Source organism: Lepidochelys kempii, chromosome 11 (genome assembly GCF_965140265.1).
Source record: "Lepidochelys kempii isolate rLepKem1 chromosome 11, rLepKem1.hap2, whole genome shotgun sequence".
Lineage (NCBI taxonomy): Eukaryota > Metazoa > Chordata > Testudines > Cheloniidae > Lepidochelys > Lepidochelys kempii.
The window spans coordinates 16,708,446-16,732,059 of NC_133266.1; the positions used below are offsets into that span (position 1 = coordinate 16,708,446).

General features: G+C 41.0%; 1 protein-coding gene across 2 annotated transcripts in view; it reads right to left on the bottom strand.

The window, feature by feature from the left end:
• ACTR3 (actin related protein 3) overlaps nt 1-17,272 on the bottom strand; it is a 54,344-nt gene extending 37,072 nt beyond the window's left edge. Inside the window, exon 1 of one of the 2 annotated variants that reach the window (XM_073305261.1) lies at nt 17,052-17,272. In XM_073305261.1, coding sequence (XP_073161362.1) covers nt 17,052-17,095 — 44 coding nt within the window. In that variant the 5' untranslated portion in view covers nt 17,096-17,272. The remainder of the gene's footprint in view (nt 1-17,051) is intronic. The other variant, XM_073305260.1, reaches the window with a different exon arrangement.
• Between the last annotated feature and the right edge of the window lie 6,342 nt (nt 17,273-23,614).

Here is a 23,614-nt window from a genome sequence, read left to right on the forward strand (position 1 = left end):
CTGCAAATATTTGCCAGGTCTCAGAGTGGCAGATATTGAGACCAGATGCCACGTCCGCACTTCAACAGTGAGGTTGCAAGTGAAAGTCAACTCCAGAGACAGAAGTGCTTTTTTAAACCTGGGTTGTTGTTCTCTCTCCCCCCTTAGGTATGTTATATCCAGGAAACGGGATCGGACTTTAAAATGGCAGCAATAACTGCTCCAGCCCATCTCACCTAACTTTTTCTCCAAAAAGGACAGTTATCATCTAAGACCATCAAACAAGGGGGTTCTTTCTAAAAACTCTCCCCCGCTAGAGTGAAAGGGAACACAAGGATGTTGTTAAAATGACAAACTGTACTTAACACTTAACATTTCAGATGCTTTAACTGTTTTTCCTTCTTGTCTGTATCTTTATTAAAATATTAAAAAAGATTTTCAATAATGTGGTTGCCATGGTATTAAGCATGCTAGAGGTCTCTGCATAACAAACCCTGAACCTTGTTTAAAACTGTTCAATGTTGGGCAGTTTCAGGGTCATGTTAAACACCTTTAACTCTTTGGGCCCATATATTCCATCTAAATTAATACACCACAGCACTAGACCTAACACCTCAGGGGTGTACTCAGAGAGACCAGAATTGGGACACAGGTCCAATCAGCCATGTAACCGTGACATATGCAAACAGGACATCTTCAAAGGGGTAACATTAAACAAAACAGACAGCAGTTTGAAAATTTTCTTCACCACTTACTTCTCTTAGAAATCACAAGGTTTTACCACGACATGACCAATTGTTCATAAGCGATATGGTAAGTGAATAATTAAAATTAAAGCTGCATATTTTGTATTAAGCGCGGGAGGGAAAGGAACAGAGAATAAAACTGAAGCAATGCCTCATAACTGCATGAAACAGTGAATAATCTGTGTAACTTGCTGCCTCCTACACATGAATTGTCTGCATTACTGTGGCCTGCAGAACATTCTCTCCCTTCCCTTCAAGTGATATCTCTGATACAGAGGTTGTCAATTTCCGCCTTCCTTTTTTCTCAGTCACGACACAGCTGCACAGCTTCCACTCTCCTTTGGATACCAGTCCATCTAGCAACATTTCCAACGTAGGTGGTTCTCTTTCTTCCTCTTCCTGGTTTGCCTGCAATCTTGTCTGATAGTATGAGTACTGAAATTGAGTCACTCTGTGATAAGCGAACAATATGTCCAAAAAGATGATATTCTTTTACACAGGGTCTCTAATAATTATGCTCTTTTTAAATTCATCCTTCTCATCACCTCATCATTCATCATTTTGTTGATCCAGCTAATTTTTAACGTTCTTCTATAACACCACAACTCAAAACCTCCGAGTTGTGTCTGTGTCCTTTTTAAGAGCCCAGTTTCCACATCTGTACAGCAGGGGTGACCAAATGTAGCACATCAGCAATCTAGTACGGATATGCAGTTTTAACTTTTGGACTACACGGAAGTCTTTGTATGTTACTGAATACATTTTAGGTAAGCTGTATCCTGATCTTGGTTTTTTTTTTGTTTAATCGCATCTTCTGTCTGATGTTATTAGACTCCCCAAGTAGGGGAAACTATTCACTTGTTCCACAAAGTAGGAACTGAAGACAAACAGTAAAATGAAAAAAAGAGCGCCATTCAATTACATCACATGAAAGCAGACAAGTAAATATAAAATTTGTCAATAAGTGCTTGTATACAAATGCTATAATTTTAAGTACTATGATAAGTGAACTTGAGTGTGTGATAGTAAATGAGGATATTGATATAACAGGCATCACAGAGACTTGATGAAATGATGATGATGATAACGATAATAATCAATGGGACATGATAATACCAGAGGAACAAAATATATAGGAATGACAAAGTAGCTCGTGCTGGTGGGGAAGTGGCATATATATTTGAAAAAGCAGAAAGTCAAAAAAAGTAAAAATCTCAAAGGACAAACTGTATCAGAGAATCTCAATGAATAAAAATTCCATGTTTGAATAAGGGTATAGGTAGTAGGAATATACTACCAAGCAGCTGACCATAATGATGACAGTGATTGTGAAATGCTCAGGGAGATTAAAAAGTATATACTAACAAAGGATTTCAATCATCCCATATTGGCTGGGTACATGTCACCTGAGGATGGGATGCAGAGAATTTCTAGACACCATTAATGACTGCTTCTTGGAGCATCTAGTCCTGGAACTCAAAAGGGGAAAGGCAATTCTTGATTCAGTTCCAAGCGGAGCACAGGATCTGGTCTAAGAGGTGAATATAGCTGAACCACTCAGTAACAGCAGCCATAATATAATTAAATTTTACATCCTTGTAAGTGGGGAAAATACCAAAGAAACCCACCACAGTGGCATTTAACTACAAAAAGGGGAACTATAAAAAAAAGATGAAGTTTGTTTCTTTTAACTTCTATTTAACTATCACAAGAGCAAAATGCCTTCACTCTGCATGGAAACTATTTAAAAACCACCACAATAGAGGTTCAAACTAAATGTATACCCCAAAAAGTAAGAGAACCAAAAACATGCTACCATGGCTAAACAGCACAGTAAGAGAGGCAGTTAGAGGCAAAAGGCATCCTTTAGAAGGCATATCCTACTGAGGAAAATAGAAAGGAGCATAAACTCTGGAAAGTCAAATGCAAAAATGTCATTAGGAAGGCCAAAAAAGAATCTGAAGAGAAACTAGCAAGACACTAACTGCAGATTTTTTTTTTTTAAGTATATCAGAAGCAGGAAGCCTGCTAAACAATTAGTTTAGCCAATGGATGATAGTGGTGCTAAAGGAGTACTCAAGGAAGATAAGGCCATTGCAGACAAGCTAAATGAATTCTTAGCATTGGTCTTCACTGCACAGGATGTGAGTGAGATTCCCACACTTGAGCCATTCTTTTTAGATAACAGATCTGAGGAACTGTTCTGGATTGAGATGTCAACAGAGGTGATTTTGGAACAAACTGATAAATTAAACAGTAATAAGTCACCGGGATCAGAGAGTATTCACCCAAGAGTTCTGAAGGAACTCATTTGAAATTACAGAAGTACTAACTATAACCTATCACTGAAATCAGTCTCTGTACCATACGACTGGCAGATAGCTAATGTGAAGTTGAATTTTTAAAAAGGCTCCAGAGACAATCCAATTGCAGGCCAGAAAGCCTGTCTTCAGTACCAGGTAAACTGATTGAAACAATAGTAAAGAACAGAATTATCAGACACACACATGAAACAATACGTTGGGGAAGAATCAACATGGCTTTTGTAAAGGAATATCATGCTTAACCAATCTATTAAAATTCTTTGAGGGTCAACGAACTTGTGGACAAGAGTGATCCAGTTAATACAGTCTACTTGGAGTTTCAGAAAATCTCTGACAAGGCCCCTCACTAAAGGCTCTTAAGCAAAGTAAGCAGTCAAAGGATAAGAGGGAAGGTCTTCTTATGGATCAGTAACTGATTAAAAGATAGGAAATGAAGACTAGGACTAAACGGCCAGTTTTCACTGTGGAGAAAGATAAATAGCGGGATCCCCCAAGGTTCTGTACTCGGACCAGTACTGTTCAACATAGTCATAAACAAACTGGAAAAAGGGGTAAACAGTGAGGTGGCAAAGTTTGCATATGATACAAAATTACTCAAGATAGTTAAGTCCAAAGCTGACTGTGACAGTTACAAAAGGATCTCACAAAATTGGATGGATGGGAAACAAAATGATAGATGAAACTCCATGTTAATAAATGCAAAGAAATGCAGACTGGAAAACATAATCCCAACTATACATACTAAATGATGCAGTCTAGTTAGCTGTTACTACTCAAGAATAATCTTGGAGTCCTCTGAAAACATTTACTCAATGTGTAGCAACAGCAGAAAGAAAAAAAAAGTGCTAACAATGTTAGGAACCATGTATCCCTTTACTAATAAGACAGAAAATATCATAATGCACACTATATAAAGCCATGATATGCCCACACCTTGAAACCTGTGTGCAGTTCTGGTCATTCCATCTCAAAAAAAGATACATTAGAATTAGAAAAGGTACAGAAAAAGGCAACAAAAGTGATTGGGGTATGGAACAGCTTCCATTTGAGATATTAAGAAGAATGGGACTGTTCATTTTAGACAAGAGATAACGGGGGGGCGGGTGGAGACAGAATCTGAGAGAGGTCTATAAAATCATGACTAGCATGAAGAAAGCAAATAAGCAAGTATTATTTATCCCCAAGAACCAGGGATCACCTAATGAAATGAATAGGCAGCAGATTTAAAACAGACAGGAGGAAGTACATCTTCGTACAGTCAACCTGTGGAATTTGTTGCCATGCAATGACGTAACAGCTGGAAGTGTAAGTGCATTCAAAAAAGAATTAGATAACTTCATGGAGGATAGGTCCATCGATAGCTTTTAGCCAAGATGATCAGGGATGCAACCTCATGCTCTGGATGTCCCTAAGCCTCTGACTGCCAGAAACTGGGACTGGATGACAGAATGGATCACTCAATAATTGCTCTGTTCTGTTTATTCCCTCAGAAGCATCTGGCACTGGACACGGTCAGAAGAAAAGTTACTGTGCTAGAAGGACCATTGGTCTGACCAAGTAGGGCCATTTTTATGTTATGTTCTTAACTTGAACATTGAGGTATTGGTGTTGCCTACCTTGTGTGCTACTGTTTACTTAGCATACTCTTTGTCTTTCTAATGTTGATCACCATTCCGTATTTCTTGCTGGCACTGTTCACGGCAATAAGCATGTTCTCAAGTTCTTCCCTTGTGAAAGAGATGGGTAAACTAGGTCATTGGCATATCTAATGTTGTTGATGTATATGCCATTGACTGATATGCCCTGGCTGGTGTCTTCAAAACTTTCCCTCATTATATCTTCTACATATATATTAAATAGCTGTGGAGTAGGATGTAACCGTGGGGTAACACCTTTTGTGATGCTGCCGGACTTAGATATTTCACAGTTCATTTGGATTGCTGCTTTCTCTCCTCATTACAGGTTTTGGAGGTGGGCTTTTTGTGGGTTTTTTTGGACAAATTGTAGGTCTTGAGACAATATTATATTCTGTAGACCATTACCTCCACTATTTAAAATCCCTTTTCAAAAAAAAAAACAAAAAAAAAAACCTTACTTCTTCCATAATATCTAGAATAAAATTTACTATTTTGTATTTTTATCTATAGATAATTAATTTTTAAAAATGAAGGAAAACTTCAAGTACTACTCTACTCGAATGCCCCTTCCAAATTGTATCTTATTTAAGTATGTCTCCCGAGCTGCTGTTTGACACACTGACACAAATAATGAAACTAACTTCAGAAGGTTTCAGAGTAGCAGCTGTGTTAGTCTGTATTCGCAAAAAGAAAAGGAGGACGTTCTTGTCAACTGCTGGAAATGTCCCACCTTGATCATCACTACAAAAGGACCCCCCCCCCCCCCGCAGCTGATAATAGCTCACCTTAAGTGATCACTCTCATTACAGTGTGTATGGTAACACCCATTGTTTCATGTTCTCTCTGTATATAAATCTCCCCACTGTATCTTCCCCTGAATGCATCCGATGAAGTGAGCTGTAGCTCACGAAAGCTTACGCTCAAATAAATGTGTTAGTCTCTAAGGTGCCACAAGTCCTCCTTTTCTTTATTCAGAAAGCGCCATCAAATACACAAAACAAAATGGATAGAAAAATTTTTTCCTGTAATCTTTTAGTTAATGAAAACTTAAGTGTTACATAGAGTGACGGTAGGTACAAAATGTTAAGACAAGAGTGATTACGTAGCTGTCCTTAATGACTGGTTACACAATGTAAAATGGATAAAACTAATAAGGACATTCAAGCCAACTGGAAGTTTACAGACTAACTCCCTCGCTACTCTACATTGTTACTTTTTCCACATAGCATATATGCAAAATATTATGTGATGCACAATTTATCAGTGAATAAAATCTACTACACATTTCTACAGTCTTTCATCATTAAACTGCAGAATCACCACACTCTGGATGAAACAAGAGTCTTCAACATTCATTTTACAACTGAAACAATTATACTCAAATTACATCTAGTCCACACAAATGCTGCTGCTTTTTACTTCCTTTCAGGTACACTCTCAGTAGCAGCTTTTACAACAACAAACAGCACAAAATACATATGCTAATGTACTGTTTCATTTGTTTCAAAGTTTACAATGATGTTCAATGACCAGCAATATTTGATGGATTAAATCATCCAAAAAATGGCCCACAACTGGTCCTTTCCAGCAAGGAGACCTGGAAAATCTGCAGTCCAGTAATGTCTTATCTACAGTAGAAAATTTTGTACTAATTTTTCATCAGTTGTTCCTGGTGGTATTCTATTTAGGGTTTTCATACTGCACTCAAAGCAGTATCAGAGGTCTTTCCACAGTTAAGGAGGACATTTACAACAGTGCAAGCACTATGTGGACAGGGATCAGCTGTTTTTAAAGCATTACAAAAACTCCTTCGGCACATCACTGCTAAAAAATGAGAACATATTTAGTCTTTACATATGTATGTTGAAGTGACCACAAGAAGTGTGGACAAAGCTGTGGGACTGTTGAAGACTAATTTCAGTCTTTTATGTTGTTGCTGTATTTGATTTAATATGGAGATTCAGGACAGTTGGAAAGCCCAAGACGAGTATTTTTCATTTCTCCCGAAGAGAAAAAAGGAAAATAAATTGCAAACCCTCTCCTGTAAGACAGATTTTGTGCTACAGCTGGAGCAGATAAAAGTTGGTCAGGAAGCAGTGAAGCCTCTAGAATCCCCTCAATACTTGAATTACTGCGAAACGACATGGGAAGAAAGGGCTGTTCATAGAAGAAATTAATTAGCCTAATATCTCTTCTCAAATGTTCTTAAGAATCAGACATGGGATGATAAGTCTAGGCAAGAACTGAGACCATCAAACTAAAATTCACAATTTGCTGACCAGAAAACTTTCAGTGGGCACTGTTTCTTCAGTCCAGTGCCCTGAAATTCTGTACTAGTGAAGTTCTAATTATTAACTAGTATTGGGACTGGTCTTTATCTTAAGAATTTTGATTTTTTTTTTTTTTGGTTTGCAACTACTTTAATCATAAATGTTGGGTTTTAAATAACTTTAAATTCATAGGACTGAATTACTACTAGTCAAAAATGGAAACTTAAAATTGCAACTGAAGGAGAAGCACACAATTTCAAATTATCCCAGACAAAATACTCTGAGGATGCAGACTAGACAAACAGAGACGGTAGTCTAAAAGTGTTTCTAGACACAGGGGATGTTATGGATGGTGCAAAACCAGACCACTGGACCAGGCAACTATTGCAACACTGGATATTTGAGAGGATGCTGTAGAACAGGATGTAGGGGTTTAAAAAAAAAACCCCAAAAAACAAAAATCCCATTTTTCCCCTAAACAGAGACTACTGCAAATTCACTTTGGTGAATATTTTCACTGTGACAATACATACCTGCCTTAAGCCATTAATATTAAATAAGATCCTGATAAAATGTAAAGTGCAACCAGGGAGTTATAGCTGTGTAAAGAGAAAGAAAGCTACCATTTATTTTGACAATTGTCTAGGTATCTTGGAATAGAAAGGAAAAAAAAACTTCTAAACGCTGATTTACATTTCAAAGTATTATTGTTTTTCTTGTATTTAATAAACAGAACTATGATTTATCCAAATTCTGCTTTTATCTGTGTCTTTCTTCCTGAATCTGAGTAAACCTGTACAAATGAAATAGATTCTTAAAACAAATCCAAAATTCAGAAACTTAACTACTATAAAGCATTCGCTATATGGGGAAGTTCACCAAAACATTCCCATTCATTCTACTACCACCAGTTGAACCAGGGGAACCAACTGAACCACTGTGAAAACAATTAGAAGCAGCAGTGCAAGCAAACCTCCTGTGGCCAAATCCATCTTATCACAGTTTCAATTAAAATGGCAATTTTTAAAATTATGGCATAGGCCACCAGAACCTTGTTTAAACTGGGAGCTACAGTATAGACACTCAGCAGAACCTGTGGGACTGTTTTGGTCAAATTTTCCCAGTGTAAACATAGCTAATGAGTCTATTGCTACCATGTTATGATTGATGGTAGCAATAGACTTTGGTAGCTAGCTTATGAATAGTTACTATTAAGGATGCTTGGCATTCACAACAGCATGATAAACCTGTCCAGGATCAACCTTTTTATAATAAATTCAGATATTGAACAGTGTCTTGACCAAAATTCATAGTGCCATGAAGCATCCTCCAGAGACTCCAGTCTCAAAACTCCCACCCTCTTCTGATATCTTGGAGCTCCTAAGATATCAGAAGATGGTGGGAATTTTGAGACTGGAGTCTCTGGAGGATGCTTTATGGCACTATGAATTCCAAACAAATACAAATCAAGCCCACAGATCTGAACAGTTTCTGAACAAAATTAGGATACCACAGTGTTTTTTCTCACTTGATGCTGCTGTTGGTGGTATAGCACTCTCCTAAAAAAAACACCACGAGGAGTGACCTCTAACACAGTCTATGGCAAGGGCGGCCAAACCATGACTCACAAGCTGCATGTGGCTCTTTTACAGTTGAAATGAAGCTTCTTGTTGAATATATCATATCTAGCAGCACTACACAGTCTAAAAACTGTTACCAGAATACAACACGTGGGTGGAAGAAAGTGCTTTGGGAATCTATTTGCCAGTGGCCAGAGGGAAGTTGTTCTTGGGGAAAGTAACGCTAGTCAGTGTCTACTATGCTTAAGTTTTCAGTAAATTAAAACCTATCCAATATGCCAGGCTGTCATGGTTGGTAAAATAAGTTTCCTACTGGGAACAAACAATCAGACTGCTGTCTTTGAGTCAGCACACTCAGGTTTTATGTGTGGTACTACTTATGGCTTTGTTAAGCAGCAGCAGAGTGAAATTAACAACTTTCTGGTCAGTCTCACTGCTGCCATTCAGAACCCTCTAGGTAGCAATAAAAATTTCAAGAATCATGTCAATTTCATGGTGCAGCACAGAAAAACCAGAGCAGCAGGAGCCACACACTGGGGTTATTCATAGGTGATAACACAAAAATGGAGACTAGAAGAGAGGTAGAGTAGCTGAGACCTGTTCCTCCTGAAGCAACCAGGAGACTCTGGAGTTAGAAACGTAGTTTCTAGCACCGGGAGGGGCGAAGAAGAGAGAGACATGGTGGGGGAAGAAAGGGAGGATAGAACTCCAAATTAAGATATCTATATTTTGAAGCAGATATTTGTGTGAACACAAACTGTACCTATCCAATTCTTTGGGTGTCTCTGACAATCAAGATACGCTTGTGGGTAAAATTAGTTATTTTCCCCAAACTGGATAAAAATGATTTCCTTAATTTTATATTTCACATATTAAATTAAGATATGCAACAAAATTGCCAATTTTGATAAAGCAAACTAGATGTTGTGTTTTAATTCTCTGGAGCTTAAAAAGTTCAGTAGAAATACTGGAGGAAGCCATGGGTGCTTACAGTTTCTAATGCCGTTGCATTTAAGAAGAACGTTCTGTTATATTGCTGTTGTGAGAGCTGCTAATATAGATTTTAACGTGTCCAAAAAAAAAAGGCAACAATAAAAAGATCACAATTGCTATATCAGCTAATTTTTACTCAGATTTGGGATAAAGATATACAAATGAAAGCCCAATTAAAATCAAGTTTTCCATGCTATGTCATTTCAGCACCTACCTTAAGATCAGGTCAAGCAGCCATCAGCACTATGGCAGCTACTAGAAAGGTGTCTCCTCTAACTGTTCAAACTGGCTTGGGTACCTAAATATAATTTTCTACTAAGTTAAATTCGCAGGTATTCAAGGTTCGTAAAATAACTGCAGTAGTGACTTGACTCTTTAGAAATTGTATCTTTATATTTAAAAGTTAGAGCGGATGATAAGATGCCATTTAAAATTATACCATTGCTCAAAACTGGAACTTACTCAGAATCTCCTCAATTTATAGTTTAGCCATTTCTATATAAAGAAGATAATATCTGTAAATGTTATATCATAGCAGATTAACAAAGCCAAATAGAGGCATGACTACAAGCACTTATATATTACCTTACCACCCTGATCTAACTTGTAATTCTGAATCCATTTGCTTTCTATTTGTGAAACTCCTTTTAAGTAATTATTTTTAAAATGCTAAAAATATATATCTTATTTGAATGCAGTTCTCAAAAATAAGAAATGGCACATGGCTTTGAATGTTTACATTTGTATTACAAATGTAATTTGTGTTGGCATTGACAGAATGCTCCCTTTCTCCTACCACATCCTTTGGGACCTGCACATTCATTTTTGAGTGTCCTAACAGTATGCCTCTGTATTTCAACACACAAGACAGAGCTGGACATATGCTGTATTGCTAATTGGTCATTACTTTCAAATTCATCCACATAATCTACTTATCTTAAAGAAAAACATTAAAATGCACTTTATATTATAGCTAATACATGTGAAAGTGTGTCCAACTAAAGGGTAAAACAAAATGCCCTAGAATTTTGGAAGAGATTTTAGCATACAGGTATGTATAAAATTTCGTAACATACCACTACACAGACAAAGTCAACAAATCAGGCCCACCCCCTAGAATAGGCCAACAGCTTTCCAACATCCATCAGAAGAAGCCTGAGAGAAAAGATTTGTCATCTATTAAGCTCTGAAGTCAACTAGCTAGGAGTCTGCTGGGCAGAGAGAAACAGCAAATTCCAAAGTCAAGTCTTGCACTTGAAGAAAACCCTGCTGTTGGCCACGGGACACACAAGACTACCCCCACTGACTTCTGCTTTTGTGACAGTACACAAAGGAAAATTAAGACACTTTACCCACATCGATCATGACTTGCTAAAGATTTTCCCCAATCTTTTGGGGATGTAAAATGTACAGCTTTTTAACTGCATTTCTTCCATATAATGTGATGCAGGCATTCTGCCCAACGAATAAAAATGTCCAGAGCATCATATGCATTTGTGCTGGTTTAACCGCTTAACATATTAATTTAAGGAGGTAACCAAGTGGTGTTTGTTTGTCAAGAGCAGACTTGCATTAAAATACCAGTTTACATAGTCATGTTGCAACATGTTTCTACTTCAGGATAATGTTTAAATTAGAAGCAGTTGTCTTCTGAAAAAGTATCCTACTGAACTGTAGACAAAACATGCCATTAAATCTTGTCTTAATAAAAGCTAGTCTCATTTAAGATTTTTTTTTTAAAACCACATAGGCTCAAGTCTGACAGTAAATATACAAGGGCAGTGATATTTCTGAAATCTCTTGCAGATGCTGAACATGGAGATAAATCTAAGGCAACTCATGACAAAAAAAACCCAATAATAAGTATGCAACATTCTCAGAAACAAAACAATCAGAGATATTGCATCATCCAAAGAATTAAAACTGGAATCAGTCCAGTGACAGCATGCACTGTCTCTCACTCCTCACAGTCTAAGTTAGTCCACATTACGCAGCTGTAAAGTTCTAAGCACCATGCAATGACCACAAGCGGGAAAAAAGGAGCCTCACAAGAAAGGCATCAGAATAAGACACTTCCCACACCTAAACGCTAGTTTAGAATCAAACAAAATGGAGAACCCATGTTCAGATGAGAGAGAAAAATAGAATGGTGTTCCAGCATTAAAAAAAAAGGTTCAGAGATTGGTTCAATAACATTTTCAATTGAGGAGGTATCATCTTCTTTGACTTATTCAATTATTTCTCAAAAACAATAAATATTGGCAAGATGTCATGTGTACCACCTAAAATTCTAGTAGTACTTGCTTCCCTTGGTAGCTTATATAAAGATTCCTGAACCAGGTACACATTCCAAGGCCTACTTTCAGACTAGAAACGTTTTAGAAAGGTAGCTTGTCCAAGGATAACTTGCATTTCCTGACCCTTTTTGATTAAGTAGACTTACCATGGCATTCATATAGTCGATTTCTTTTTTCTTTTTCTTCACTTTTGATAAAAAAGAAACTGCTCATACACTAAGTCAGTGGTGTCAAACAGCTGACCCATAGTCCCACCTAACTATTTATCCAGCCCACATGACAGATTAGATTCTCAAGCTTTCATTTTGTTAAGAAGTTAGTTTCTAGCCCTTATGGTTCTGAAAAGAAAACTTGCATTCAGATCATGTTTGGAACTGTGTCTTTCTGAACTGACAACGTGCCAGTGCCCCATATTGATGATAAATAGGCCTGTCAAGGTTCCTCCCCCACTCTGAACTCTAGGGTACAGATGTGGGGACCTGCATGAAAAACCTCCTAAGCTTATCTTTACCAGCTTAGGTCAAAACTTCCCCAAGGTACAAAATATTACCCCCGTTATCCTTGGAATGGCCGCTACCACCACCAAACTAATACTGGTTACTGGGGAAGAGCTGTTTGGACGCGTCCTTCCCCCCAAAATACTTCCCAAAACCTTGCACCCCATTTCCTGGACAAGGTTTGGTAAAAAGCCTCACCAATTTGCATAGGTGACCACAGACCCAAACCCTTGGATCTGAGAACAATGAAAAAGCATTCAGTGTTTTACAAGAAGACTTTTAATAAAAAATAGAAGTAAATAGAAATAAAGAAATCCCCCCTGTAAAATCAGGATGGTAGATATCTTACAGGGTAATTAGATTCAAAAACATAGAGAACCCCTCTAGGCAAAACCTTAAGTTACAAAAAAGATACACAGTCAGAAATAGTTATTCTATTCAGCACAATTCTTTTCTCAGCCATTTAAAGAAATCATAATCTAACACATACCTAGCTAGATTACTTACTAAAAGTTCTAAGACTCCATTCCTGTTCTGTCCCCGGCCAAGACGACTACAGACAGACACACAAACCCTTTGTTTCTCTCCCTCCTCCCAGCTTTTGAAAGTATCTTGTCTCCTCATTGGTCATTTTGGTCAGGTGCCAGCGAGGTTACCTTTAGCTTCTTAACCCTTTACAGGTGAGAGGAGCTTTCCCCTGGCCAGGAGGGATTTCAAAGGGGTTTACCCTTCCCTTTATATTTATGACAAGGCCCATGAGTCAAAAGCCCATAACTGACAATTGCTGCGTTTCTTGCACCTTCCTCTAAATCATCCACATAGCATTGCACTAGACAGACCACTGGTTCTGTGTTCCTAAAAGCCAAATTTTCAACTAATTTTGGTGCCCAAATGTACATCTCATCTGCATATTTACCACATTACCTGTGTGGTGTGGGCAACTCAGATATTAGCATGGGCAAATGGCAAAAAAACCCAAACACCAAAACAGAAGCTGAATAGTACCCCGCATAGTTTCTCTCTCATTGTATTAATATTTCTCAAGTAGGCTCAACTAAATGTTAGTTACTACTATCAGGGCCATATTCTCCCTTGATCTTTGTGCAAGTTTTCCATCTGGCCAGTGGACAATATAAAACTGATTTGATCCTCTTTTTAGAATTAGTTTGGTTCTCCAATCACTTTTCTTCAACAGGAGGTTTAAATGACAGTAGCAGATTGAAAAAGCAACTGCAATGGCAGCAGCAACAGAAAAGTATAAATTACATTATTTTTGATGAACTGTGATGTGTATTTCAATGAGACACTTTTAAAAGTTGTGTCAACAGCTGGAGAGCTGTATATTTTAATATTGCAAAGTGGGCTAGGATTCACTAGGCCCTTCTAAAAGTCCATGCAGCTATTAAGTATTCATGGTCAAAAGTTATTTTCAATCTTATAATAAAAAGTTATAAGATTTAAAAATACTTAAAAAAAAACTTTAAAAAAAAGTTTTAAAATTTTCAACTCCACCTCCAAATCTAGCACAGAGCCTATTCACACGTGAAGCATAGAGGGCACCCTTCTGTCCCCACCAGAGTTACTGGCAAGCAGAAAAGCCCTTAAAATCCTGAAATGGTATTTTTCCCTTTTCCATGAATGAGTGGCTCAAGAGATTTTGCTCATGCTTCCCCCCACACACGAAAAATCAATTCTAAACGTGGAAAATTTAACCCCAAAAGGAGAATTTTTAATATCAAAGCATATGAAAACTGGGGTTATAAAGAAAGTCTCATTGTAATCTTAACTATTAAAAAATATACTATAATTAACTAAGTTATTCTAAATAATAAAGATGATAGTTTAGTGCAGTAGTTCTCAACCAGGGGTACAAGTACTTGTGGGCGTACGCAGAGGTCTTCCAGGGGGTACATCAACTCATCTAGATATTTGTCTAGTTTTACAACAGGCTACATAAAAAGCACTAGCGAATTCAGTACAAACTAAAATCCCATACATACAATGACTTGTTTATACTGCTCTATATACTATACACTGAAATGTCAGTAAAATATTTATATTCCAAATGATTTATTTTATAGTTATATGGTAAAAATCAGAAAGTAAGCAATTTTTCAGTAACAGTGTGCTGTGACACTTTGGTATTTTTATGTCTGATTTTGTAGGCATGTAGTTTTTAAGTGAGGTGAAACTTGGGGCACACAAGACAAATCACACTCCTGAAAGGGATATAGTAGTCTGGAAAAGTTGAGATCCACTAGTTTAGTGGATATAAATGAAAACTGGCAGGAAGAGTCTCATAATTAGAATGTCAGTACAAGACTCTCTAAGTACATTTTGTGGGGCCTACAAACACCAAAGTATCAAACAAATAGAGAAACAGAACCCTCAAGACCTATACATGTCTTTGCTGAGTAACCACATTACTGTAATAACGAACGGTTTCAGAGTAGCAGCCGTGTTAGTCTGTATTCACAAAAAGAAAAGGAGTACTAACCAATTTATTTGACTAACCAATTTATTTGAGCATAAGCTATGCATCCAATGAAGTGAGCTGTAGCTCACGAAAGCTTATGCTCAAATAAATTTGTTAGTCTCTAAAGTGACACAAGTACTCCTTTCTTTTTGCACATTACTGTAATCCTTGTTCTATATATTCTCTTACTCCCCTATTTAAAGGTAGGCCCCAATAATAAAAAGGGATCCTTTACTCCTGTACAAAGACCTCTATAAAAAATGGAAATTCATTGCAGGTATAAGTAATTCTCTTTACAGGCTCTAGGCTTGTAAACTCTTCAGGGCAGGGGCCATGTATTCCCTTGTAGTAGGTGCTTCACTGAAACACTTCATGCTCAAAAAAAACCAAATATGACAAAGCGATCCCTATCTAATACATAAAATGTGATATACAAAAGGAAAGAGTACATTCACACTTCATATAAATTCAAGATATTTATTCCTGCTGTAACTCTAAATGCAACCTTACCTATGACAGGTTTCAGAGTAGCCGTGTTAGTCTGTATTCGCAAAAAGAAAAGGAGTACTTGTGGCACCTTAGAGACTAACCAATTTATCTGAGCATAAGCTTTTGTGATATACAGCTGAATTCCACTGAATGCATCTGATGAAGTGAGCTGTCGCTCACGAAAACTTATGCTCAAATAAATTGGTTAGTCTCTAAGGTGCCACAAGTCCTCCTGTTCTTTTTGCGAATACAGACAAACAGGGCTGCCACTCTGAAACCTGTCACTTAACACAGTCACTTTCCCTAGAGAAGAGGGAGGAGCTAGAACCACTACAAAAAAAATCTTTGGATAGACGCTACAATAAAGCCTTCTGGAATGTTTAAAAATAAATCATTCCATCTTTAAAATCATACACTAATCAGTAGCTCACAGGAGGAAAAAAAATCCTTGCATTTCCTCAGTACACTACTACCATCCTTCCAAGTTCAAACTCAGTCTTTACTTCCTACTTTTACCCACACGGTCTTGCACACAGTGGGAAGACTAGGAGCAGCAAACACAGACAACAACTGAAAGGAATTCTGAACCTCTGTCCCTTCCATGTATTTGCATTCGCTATCACTGGTACTTTCTCTCTACTCCTCGTCATCGGGTAGTTGCTAAATACAAAATAGTTTCTAAAAAGGATTTGGTTCAGGTTTGACACTGAAAACTGCCTTATAAGGTATAAAAGCCTGAAAGCAGGAAGAGGCTTTGACAAAACTAAGGAAGTTCCGCTGCGCTTGCTCACTAGAAGAGGGGGGGAGGGTTTCCCCTATAGAGAAGTAATACCGAATAAATTATTTGATCCATATATTAAAAAAGAAAACCCATGGTATTTAGCAATAACCCGTGAGCTCAGAATATTTAATGCACACAATTACATGACTGAACAATAGAAATAATGCTTTTTTTTTTTTATCATTTTGCTATCCTATCTGGATTCTGAGTAGGGTCCACCCTAACCTCAGCAGCCCGTGAGCAGGAGCCTGCTTCCTTCAAGACACAGGCAGCAAGCTTGGTCTTGAGAGATTCTCAGTCAAGGGTGGGGAACATTGCTTCCTGAATGACCGAGACAGGAAGATTTCTAGAGCAGAATGAATGAGATTAGGGTAGAGAGGAGACCCTACAAAAAAAAAACCCAAGAGGGCGAGGGGAGAATGCTCACCTTAGGGTGTAACCCTGCCCCCAGAGTCAGACTGATTTTTGGAGGGTCAGAGCAGACCCTGCCCCTGCACAGTCAGCCCAAAATAAACTGGGGGCGGGAGACGGTGCTACTTGGGGAGAGGCCCACTCCCACAGGGAGTCGGGGGGTGGGTGCTGAAGTCTGGGTGGGAGCCGGCGCCCACCCAGATCTGGGGGAGGGGGGTGCTCCTGGGGCGGGAGCCCGGGCTCACAAAGCCATAGGCGGAGGAGGGAAGGAGCTGCGCGGAAAGGGGAGGAGGGAGAGAAACGGGGAGGGGGGCACTTCAACCCCTTCCCCCGCTTTCTAGCCTCCTCTCCCCGCTGACACCCCCGCCCCAGCGGGGGCTATTGTGGGGCAAGACACGTCCCTGCAGCCTCCCCACCGGGGCGGGATCCGGGGGGTGAAGAAGATACCCCACCCCCCGCGGGCACCCACACGGGAGGGGGGCACCCCCCCCCAGCCCTCGGTGCCTGGTACCAAACTGTCAGCAGTCTCCCTGCTGCCCATTCATCGCCGGCTCGCCGCCCCCGCGCTCACCCCGTGCCGCAGTCCACCACGCAAGCCGGTAGCCGCCCTGCCATCCTCCTCGCTAGAGATGGTGCCGGCCGGGGAAAGGTGGGGGGCCCTGGTCTCTCCTTCTCGCCGCTCTCTCTCCACGACGGGGGAGCGAACGCGGTCACTTCCGCAACCCAGCCAGTCCCTCCCCCGCTCGCTCGCTCACAGCCCGGGCGAACCCAAGATGGCCGACTCCCTCGTCCCTCCCAGCGCAGCACGGCGAGGTGGGAGGGCGCAACAACCGAACCATTCAGTGACGTCCAATTTCTCGTCCTCGCCCATACGAGCGGGTGTGAAGTAAAGCGGGCGGGCTCCTCTCCGCCTACTTATTTTTCTTTAAAGAGCCTTGGTTTCACCACCTGATTCTTCAAGGTCCTTTTGAAGGAGGATCAATTAAAAAAAAAAGATCTGCCAGTTATTTGAATAAAGAGGCAGAAAGAATTATTCGCCTTCTGTTATTTGGGAAAAGACGCAGGGACAACTGAGTGTTGGATGGAGGGAGGAAGAGTTGCAAAGATTAAACCACAATCAACCAAATTCCTGTAAATTTGGCCCTGTTGAAATAGTGGGATTGGGGAGGAGGGCTGCACGCAATGTTCCCTCTAATTTTTGACAGGCTGTGCGTGGAAAAAAATTATTCAGTGCAAATTGTTGTGTGCGCAGTGTTTCGCTGTGTGCGCGGGGTTTAGGATCTGTGTGCGTACCCGCACTGCTTAGAGGGAACAGTGGCTGCAGGCACCACCAAACTCAATTCCCAGTAATTAGGGTCTTTTGAAATGGTGGGATGAGGGAGTACTCAGTTTCCATATAAATATGGATTACGCATTAAATGCAGAAGTGTATACTGCTTGGTTCTGTCTCTGAAGCGTCCAAATGCAAGAGCAGACAGATGTAGCTGTCTCCCAGGAGTACATTTTGTGAATCATGTACTCGTTGTGGTAGCTAGTATATGCATTTTTTTCCATTGGTAAAAAGCAAGTAGCTCTTCTTACAATAAAAAAATCCCCTAAAAATAAGTGGGAAAATAATAACAATAAGACCTGTTTTAAAAAAATTGGCAGTGTCCTTTTATTAATTATTTATAGCACTGAGAAATGTGCCATATGCTTCACATGAGACATAGAAGGACCATTTCCCTACCCCCTACACCCAAAAAAACTGTACAATCTAAGAGGTCGGGGGTCAATTATGGCAGCTTTGCCACAAGCCCTGTGTTTTATCACCATCGTCCGCAAATCCCAAAGGGATGTGGCCTCCTTGCACATTGAGCACCACCTTGATCGATCTCTGGCAAAGTACTTAAGGTGGCCTAGTTGTATATTCAGTTTATAACCATCACTGGCAATTTTCTCACACCACCAAAGCTTTTGACACCCACATGATTGCCAGCCATGTAGACACATTCCTTGGTACACATGCTTTGAAATTCATTGGTCTGTCATTCTAATAATATGTCCACCCCAAGAAAACCTCTAAAACCAAACCAGTGCTGATTAAGGCAGTTGCTGGGTTCGGTTTTGAATATCCTCATTTCTAATCCTGTCCTGCCACTTGATGTGGAGCAGCTGATGAAAATGACAAGAATCATCCATCTGGGGTTCTTCAGCCCTCCTCTGTGCCCACATTTCACTTCTGTACAGTAGAGTTGGTGTAACTGTGGTTCTGCACATCTACAGCTTTGTAGCAAGCTTGATGTCATGACATCGCCATGTGGGAGGAATGTTAACTGGGTTCAAATAACAGTTCTGGGGAGGATTTGGAGGTGGGAGACAGCCTGGCCTAGTTTCTGTCTCATTCAGGGCCTCCTGAAGGTATGGTTCAATGGGACCCTGTGCAGTGGTTTGCGGATGGGGAACCTATCCCAAGTGTCTTTCCTACCTCACTGCTACAGCTGCTTTCATAGTTCCCATGTGTTCTCAGGACAGTGTCCGCTGCTGCTTCTTTAGAACATTTGGGTGCTGCCAACATTTTCCTGAAGAAGGCAAGTAAAGGGAAGGTAAAATTGAAGGTTTTTAAGGGTTAATATCTCAGAAAAAGCAGAATGGAATTTCATGGGATAAAGAAAAGGCACTTCTATAGCCTGAGTGCTGTCCTCCTTCCAAATATCAAAGGAGACTGTGACTCAGGGAGCAAAACAGTATCTCTTGCAAGTACTTGATCACATTTTGCTGTAGGGACTTTTGTCCAGGAAAAACAGCGAAAGCATGATAACTGACTAATAGCTCTCTAGCATCCAATATCCTAACATAATGCTTCTGATTAGTCTACATAACGCACTTTAGAACTACAGCTGAAATGGAGAAGAAATAATAAAAAAGCTGCTATAAGAGTATATTGATTATTTCTTTTCAATAGTAGTGCCATTTACTAGTAAATGTAAAATCAAACCCACAAGCACTTACTTTAATGCAGAATATGGAAAACGTCCAGTAGTTTTCTTCTGTTGGTCTAAGCATTTTCTGTGGGTTGACAGCACAAAGACAAGGAAAAAGTAGAGTAGCTTATGTGGAAAGTGATACAAATGTAGCAAATAATTCCATTGCCGTCCTTTCCTGTCAGTTTATGTGTTGTTTCTCTGGTCTGAGTCTATATTAAAAATGACATTGCAGAAGAGCAATGATATTGCATTTTCCGTTTTACTAAATGACAATGGGATTTACATGCAAAAAGCCAAAAGCACAGATTTGATCTGTGTACTGGGATGTTTTCGTGTTTACAAATAGAGTATGTGTAATTTGCAGCATTTTCCTCAGTACCTTGTGATATATTGTAGGTTCCTCTTTTTGGAATACAATGCAAAGTAGGGGTTGGAGTCCTGCAGCTCTTGCTCAGGCAAAACCTCCATTAAAGCCAATGAGAGCTTTTCCAAGGGAAAAGGCTGCAGAATTAGGCCCTTCAGCTGTGAGTTGAGTTCTCATTTTTTATTTAATCAATTCTTCAAAGTTTTGAGCACTCTGGCCCCAATACAGCAAAGAATATAAGCATGTGCCCACCTTTTCAACTTTAAGTCCTGTATGGTTGTATAGTAATAGCATGATTTTGATGTTCAGTGCCAAAATCCAGACGGACCAAGCAGGACATAGTTGCTGGATATGTGTTTTTGTGGCAGTGTTACGCCATGATACAGTGGTATCTAGACTGCTTTGGTGGACAGGGAGAAGTTACATATATACCAACTTTAGATGGTAAAAATGGATGGTATTTAAACAAAAATTATCCAGATTTAGAGGGATTTTTGATGCCAAATTAGAGATTTTGTATACCAGATGCGTTCCAGACCAGATTTTTGCAATGTAATAGCAGAAGCAACCCTTATTTCTGTTTTGATGGTACAATTTCGGAAGTTTGTCCCAGGATTTTGCAGGATCCAGATACCAGAGCCAAACTTTGGCAGTGTTGATGCCATTACTAAACTGGATGGGATGCTTTTCAGAGTCCCAAACATGCTGGGCCATTCCCCTCCAGCTACTGACCTCCTCTCCCAGATACAAAAGGAGTAGCTATGTGTGTCCAAATATAGATTGAGGCCCAAAGAGCAAAATGAAGAGAAAGATGCAATGAATGGAGAAAAGAAAGGCATTAGAAATGTATTCCTGGAATTGCACTTTGTGTAACAAGGTGCCACTGCTGGATGGTGGGGAAGAACTATGCAGATACACATTAATGATACTTTTTGGAGCACGTATGTGTACCTCTTATGATCCAACAGAGTGCTAGCTCAGAATTTAAGAGGCCCAGGTTCAGCTGGCTCTGCCATTGACTTCCTTTGTAACCCTGGGCAAGTCACTTAGTCTCTTAGGGTATGTCTACACTACGAAATTAGGTCGAATTTATAGAAGTCGGTTTTTTTTAAATCGGTTTTATATATTCGAGTGCGTGTGTCCCCACAGAAAATGCTCTAAGTGCATTAAGTGCATTAACTCGGCGGAGCGCTTCCACAGTACCGAGGCAAGCGTCGACTTCCGGAGCGTTGCACTGTGGGTAGCTATCCCACAGTTCCCGCAGTCTCCGCTGCCCATTGGAATTCTGGGTTGATATCCCAATGCCTGATGGGGCTAAAACATTGTCGCGGGTGGTTCTGGGTACATATCGTCAGGACCCCATTCCCACCCTCCCTCCCCCCGTGAAAGCAAGGGCAGACAATCATTTCGCGCCTTTTTTCCTGAGTTACCTGTGCAGACGCCATACCACGGCAAGCATGGAGCCCGCTCAGGTAACCGTCACCCTATGTCTCCTGGGTGCTGGCAGACGCGGTACGGCTTTGCTGCACAGTAGCAGCAACCCATTGCCTTCTGGCAGCAGACGGTGCAATACGACTGGTAGTCGTCCTCGTCGTGTCCGAGGTGCTCCTGGCCACGTCGGCTGGGAGCGCCTGGGCAGACATGGGCGCAGGGACTAAATTTGGAGTGACTTGACCAGGTCATTCTCTTTAGTCCTGCAGTCCTATTGAACTGTCTTATGGTGAGCGGGCAGGCGATACGGACTGCTAGCAGTCGTACTGTACCATCTTCTGCCAGGCAGGCAAGAGATGAAAATTGCTAGCAGTCGTATTGTACCATCTTATGCCAGGCAGGCAAGAGATGAAGATGGCTAGCAGTCGTACTGTACCATCTTCTGCCAAGCAGCCATGAGATGTGGATGGCATGCAGTCCTTCTGCACCGTCTGCTGCCAGCCAAAGATGTAAAGGATAGATGGAGTGGGTCAGAACAAGAAATAGACCAGATTTGTTTTGTACTCATTTTCCTCCTCCCCTGTCTAGATCACACTGCAGTCAGTCACAGAGAAGGCGCAGCGAGGTTAATCTAGCCATGTATCAATCAGAGGCCAGGCTAACCTCCTTGTTCCAATAACAACGATAACTTTCCACGATATGCATCTGAGGAAGTGAGCTGTAGCTCACGAAAGCTTATGCTCTAATAAATTGGTTAGTCTCTAAGGTGCCACAAGTCCTCCTTTTCTTTTAACGATAACTTTGGTGCACCATTTCTTATTGGAACCCTCCGTGCAGTCCTGCCTGAAATACTCCTTGATGTACAGGCACACCCTTTGTTGATTTTAGCTCCCTGAAGCCAACCCTGTAAGCTGTGTCGTCAGTCGCCCCTCCCTCCGTCAGAGCAACGGCAGACAATCGTTCCGCGCCTTTTTTCTGTGCGGACGCCATACCAAGGCAAGCATGGAGGCCGCTGAGCTCATTTTGGCAATTAGGAGCACATCAACCACCACACGCATTATCCAGCAGTATATGCAGCACCAGAACATGGCAACGCGATACCGGGCGAGGAGGCGACGTCAGCGCGGTCCCGTGAGTGATCAGGACATGGACACAGATTTCTCTGAAAGCATGGGCCCTGCCAATGCATGCATCATGGTGCTAATGGGGCAGGTTCATGCTGTGGAACGCCGATTCTGGGCTCGGGAAACAAGCACAGACTGGTGGGACCGCATAGTGTTGCAGGTCTGGGATGATTCCCAGTGGCTGCGAAACTTTTGCATGCGTAAGGGCACTTTCATGGAACTTTGTGACTTGCTTTCCCCTGCCCTGAAGCGCATGAATACCAGGATGAGAGCAGCCCTCACAGTTGAGAAGCGAGTGGCGATAGCCCTGTGGAAGCTTGCAACGCCAGACAGCTACCGGTCAGTTGGGAATCAATTTGGAGTGGGCAAATCTACTGTGGTGGCTGCTGTGATGCAAGTAGCTCACGCAATCAAAGATCTGCTGATATCAAGGGTAGTGACCCTGGGAAATGTGCAGGTCATAGTGGATGGCTTTGCTGCAATGGGATTCCCTAACTGTGGTGGGGCTATAGACGGAACCCATATCCCTATCTTGGCACCAGAGCACCAAGCCGGCGAGTACATAAACCGCAAGGGGTACTTTTCGATAGTGCTGCAAGCTCTGGTGGATCACAAGGGACGTTTCACCAACATCAACGTGGGATGGCCGGGAAAGGTGCATGATGCTCGCATCTTCAGGAACTCTGGTCTGTTTCAAAAGCTGCAGGAAGGGACTTTCTTCCCAGACCAGAAAATAACTGTTGGGGATGTTGAAATGCCTATATGTATCCTTGGGGACCCAGCCTACCCCTTAATGCCATGGCTCATGAAGCCGTACACAGGCAGCCTGGACAGTGGTCAGGAGCTGTTCAACTACAGGCTGAGCAAGTGCAGAATGGTGGTAGAATGTGCATTTGGATGTTTAAAGGCGCGCTGGCGCAGTTTACTGACTCGCTTAGACCTCAGCGAAACCAATATTCCCACTGTTATTACTGCTTGCTGTGTGCTCCACAATATCTGTGAGAGTAAGGGGGAGACGTTTATGGCGGGGTGGGAGGCTGAGGCAAATCGCCTAGCTGCTGGTTACGCGCAGCCAGACACCAGGGCGGTTAGAAGAGCACAGGAGGGCGCGGTACGCATCAGAGAAGCTTTGAAAACCAGTTTCATGACTGGCCAGGCTACAGTGTGAAAGTTCTGTTTGTTTCTCCTTGATGAAACCCCCCGCCCCTTGGTTCACTCTACTTCCCTGTAAGCTAACCACCCTCCCCTC